The 4,280-nt window shown below is 39.7% G+C and overlaps 1 protein-coding gene across 1 annotated transcript; it reads left to right on the top strand.

Moving 5' to 3' along the window:
* The first annotated feature begins 633 nt into the window (after positions 1-633).
* Positions 634-3,537, top strand: LOC148041264 (hydrolase pyvD-like). The gene is made up of 7 exons (XM_087678788.1): positions 634-846; positions 1,066-1,087; positions 1,505-1,640; positions 2,020-2,110; positions 2,266-2,358; positions 2,467-2,567; positions 3,130-3,537. Exons 1-7 carry the CDS (start codon positions 687-689, stop codon positions 3,283-3,285), a joined length of 759 nt encoding a protein of 252 aa, XP_087534914.1. The 5' UTR covers positions 634-686; the 3' UTR covers positions 3,286-3,537.
* Positions 3,538-4,280: the final 743 nt, after the last annotated feature.

Raw genomic sequence — 4,280 nt, 5'->3', positions numbered from 1 at the left:
GAAGAGATGCAAAACTAAATAAGAAAAGGTTCACATTAAGAAAAAGAGGAGGTTAATGTACATCTTGGGTAAGTTACTCATAGATATATGTGTGCATCACGTGAGTTCAAAATAATATATTTTTAAAATACCATGTTTATATATTTTTTACATACAAAAGGGTGTAATGTAAAGAGGTTATTTACAAATTGAATAGAAAAGAGTTATATTTTATTTTAAAAAAATTCATAAATTAAGATATTTATAAATAAATCTTGAACGCACATGATGTAGAGGATATACATATAGGAACTTCCCGAAGATATGCATGCACATATCTAAACAAGTAGAGAAATTGACATGGATTTGTATGACATTGACTTCCCGGGCTACCTAAGCTACATTGACTTACTAAGTTGGAAAGGACGATGAATTGTTTTATACTGACAGCTCGATGCAGACACCACATGTGGAGGGTCCTCCCGGGGAGGTGCCGTCCCGTTCCTCCTCCCCCCCCCCCCCACATCGCGTTCTTTCTTTCTTTCTTCTTGTTCTTGACGTCGCGTGAGCCATCACTAACATCTCTGATCAGTCTATAAGAACCTTTCATCCCCTTTGTACAATCTCAGTTGGCTTTGGGACACTCCCCCCCCCCCCCCCGCCCTCTCTCTCTCTCTCTCTCTCTCTCTCTCTCTCAATCAATCAAGATGCCCACCACAGGTCCGCATGCAGGTAAATGTTGTGTTCCTCCACCTCCTGACAGCTACGAGTGTATTGGCAAGGAAGACACCTTGACTGGCCTGCCAACCTATCTCACTGGCTCCCCTTCAGCTTCCTCGGCCATTCTCTTCATCTCTGATATCTATGGTAATTGCCATCATCACCCAATTATGACTATGTCATGACTCTCGTTATTATATTCTAGGAAAACATTTAATAACCTCACTTCATATATACTGCAGTTATGTTGTCATGATTTGCTTTGGTTATGATTAGCCCCATGCTTTCCTATCCACAGTAACCCTGCTTCAGGCTATATGCTCTTGATTAATCATGGATTGTGCTTTTGTGGTGTGCATTTTGCAGGATGGAAAGTTCCACAGACTAGGTGAGTTTTCTCTCTAATATGAGCTTATAATTTCCTGCTCAGTGGCCCTGGGTCTCTCTCCCTTTTGAGCTTTACAGATCATATCTAGTTCCATGTCACTGTGCATCATTTCTGAGCCTCACTCACTAATGCTAAGGCCCCTATCAAGAATACTGCGGCTCAATCCACTTCACCAATCACAAAGAGAGAGAGAGAGAGACAGCTGCTTATACCATTAGCTCAGTTCATAAGTTGTCATTGTCTATGTAACCTCATAGTAAGAACTCTTTTGGATTGGCTTGAATCATCTCTTGTGGTTGTCAAGAAGCCAAGCCTGGATACTGATATTCTCTAAGTGATTATTGAGCAGATGAGATTTCTGTCTTGTGAAAGTACTTGTTGGGAGAAACTAGATTAAGATTGCTCGGTATTTCACAGGCGCCTCGCAGACAGGGTTGCAGCTGCTGGATACTATGTAGTTCTTCCAGATTTCATGGATGACGATTTTTTCTCCTCTCCTAATCCTGACAATCCCTATGAAGGCCTTGATGTGTACCTAGCCAGACGTTCACAGGTATGTACTTGATCACTACATACTATGGGACTGTATTCATGTCCGTGACTTTCTTCTTTTGGCAGATGTCTTCTCATGACATGTACATGCATCCGTGCATCCCTGCGCATGCTGTTTGCAAGTTGCCATTCATCAAGCAGTGTCTATGTCATATGTATGTACAATATGGTAGTGCTATTTATGTCATGTGCTTGAGAGTATGACCAGCTGATGCAGGCACCATCCCCCAAACAACAGCTCATGATTGTCAACAATACTAGACGTGTTTCAGCTTGCTATATCTATCATAACAGAAACACTATTTGTACAGGCAGTCAGATGAATAATATGATTTTCATGTTCACTTTTTCACTGAAGTTTGTCGGTCGGAGTGTTTCAGCCTGAAGCAATAGCAAGAGCTGGAGTGTTGATTGAGAAGTTGAAGAGTGAAGGATTTCAGAATATAGGAGTTGCAGGGTACTGCTGGGGAGGTAAGATCAAAGCCTCATGAGTTTCTGCACAAGTGATTGATATACAGAGGAGCTCCCAAAACATCAGATGATGACATGTTCTTTTTGAAGCTACTGCCTTATAGAAGAAGGGCAAATGACACAGCTTATAAAAGTATTTCCATCTTGTCTGGCAGCTAAAATCACAGTCAGTCTTATCAATGGTGCTCACCCAGTTGATGCTGCTGTCATGCTTCATCCCTCTTTTCTGCTTATGGAGGAGGTTAAAGGTGCTAATAAATCTGGATAGAATGTTCACAAGGATTTGCTAAATCTGGATAGAAGGTTTACAAGAATGTGCTATTTATCAGTTCCTAAGCATGCTCTTTTTGATGCAGCTGTAAAGGTACCATTGGCAATACTAGGAGCTGAAATAGATGAGATAACACCACCACAGAAGGCCTTGGAATTCGGTGCTGCACTGGCTGAGCTACCAGAGGTAGCTCCTCTCACTCCTTCCCCCATGTGCATCCCACAAGCATATGAATTATATGCACACGTGCTGCGCATGCACACACAAATGAATAGTACACACACATGCACAGTACAAATTTGTGCATCAATAGTCTATCCATCTGACCACATATACAAGCACATGCACAGAGTCAGAAGTGTCCAGAAGCCTGGTGGCTTGAGGTGCTAATGAAGTTCCATTGAAGTCAGACATTGCACTGGCAAGTTACTCAGCAGCTTGGCTCAGCTAAAGCCAACAAAAAGGATACTATGTGGAATTATCCACAAGTTCACAGCATATCACAGTAGCATTGTCTGTAACAGAGAATTTCAAACAAATTTTGTGTCTAAAACATCGCATGAGAACTTCGGTACAGTTTGTGTCTACACTCACTTGTCAAAATGATATACTTTGCATCTAGCATTCAAATGAGGACTTTCCTTTGGAATAATCCTTCAAAGTTCAGCTAACTTATTCTGACATCACAATTCTTGTACAATGTTTTTTCACACATCATTCTTGTGCTTGAACAATCCTGTCATGACAGATTGGTAGCAAGACCATGGTAAAGATCTTCAAGGGGGCCGATCACGGCTTCTCAACACGCTATGATCCCAACGATGCTGAAGCTGTGGCTTGTGCTGAGGAAGCATACAAAGACATGGTGGAATGGTTCAACAAATACTGCAGTAGCTCAAATTAGGACTAATACATTGTTGCCCATTATTATTTCCAAACCTCTGAATCATCTTGTCACTTGCCCAGTTTGTCTCCCATATCATTTGCCTCATCATTCTTGTCTTTCATGTATGTGAAGGCATTATTCTTGTCTTTCTTGTATGTAAAGGCCCACCATGCATAGGTACCATCATGTTGAGATTGTGTTGTGTATTATGTTTGGATGTAAAATTATAACTAGGTTTGGATCCTACAAATACACATAGTTACTTCTCAAGTTCACAAAGGCTGTAAGTGGTTTAGTGAATACCTTTGCTACAACCAAAACTATAAGTAGTATAATCTCCTAACATCAATAAGTTGCATAGATTTCATTAAGTGTGGACATGTTAGGAAAAACAATTCTCTAACTTGTGTACAAATTAGAAAACAACCTAACAATGCATTGCGCATTTCGGAATTTAAGCACTTTGGGACAAAAGGAAAAGCCCAAAAAGACTTATTTGTTTCTTTTGCCTGTTTCCCTTATTGTCATATATTGGAATGAGCCAGAATATTTGTCTAAGGACAATTACATATTCTAACAAGAAAAGAGAATCTCAAGAAAGTTGGCCATTCTTTAAAGATGAAAAAGACAACGTAGGAAGACTCATTTGATTGAGCTCATCCACCATGTGTTCTACATTACAAGAACAAAGGGTCACTGGCTAAGTCACTTTTCCATATCTTTCTCTCAAGGAAAAAGACTAGAAATGTTTAAGTATCCTTCAAATAAATTCATTACAATCTATTACGATTTGATTTATTGCAAATAGACTGCCACATTATAAAAGGTGATGCCTGCATCCATACAAACTGGCAATCTAGCTTTCTACATTTTAACTATATTAAGGTCACATGTTAATGCATCTTTTGTTTTTCTGGCAAAGAAAGAGGGCAAGGTTTTTAGATAAAACTAGAAGATAATAAACTTGGATTATGTTCCCCACAATTCTCTCTAGTTATCATTCTTTTCTAAAG

The sequence above is a fragment of the Lygodium microphyllum genome, chromosome 1 (genome assembly GCF_053477565.2).
Source record: "Lygodium microphyllum isolate KBCC chromosome 1, Lygodium_microphyllum_v1.1.10, whole genome shotgun sequence".
NCBI lineage: Eukaryota > Viridiplantae > Streptophyta > Polypodiopsida > Schizaeales > Lygodiaceae > Lygodium > Lygodium microphyllum.
This window is presented reverse-complemented; position numbering and strand designations above follow the sequence as displayed.

Excerpts from the sequence above, each read along its gene's own strand:
- LOC148041264 (XM_087678788.1), top strand. The coding sequence starts at position 687 with ATGCCCACCACAGGTCCGCATGCAGGTAAATGTTGTGTTCCTCCACCT. Across the intron at positions 847-1,065 it reads CTTCATCTCTGATATCTATG|GATGGAAAGTTCCACAGACT; the intron begins GTAATTGCCATC and ends TGCATTTTGCAG. Across the intron at positions 2,568-3,129 it reads CACTGGCTGAGCTACCAGAG|ATTGGTAGCAAGACCATGGT; the intron begins GTAGCTCCTCTC and ends CTGTCATGACAG.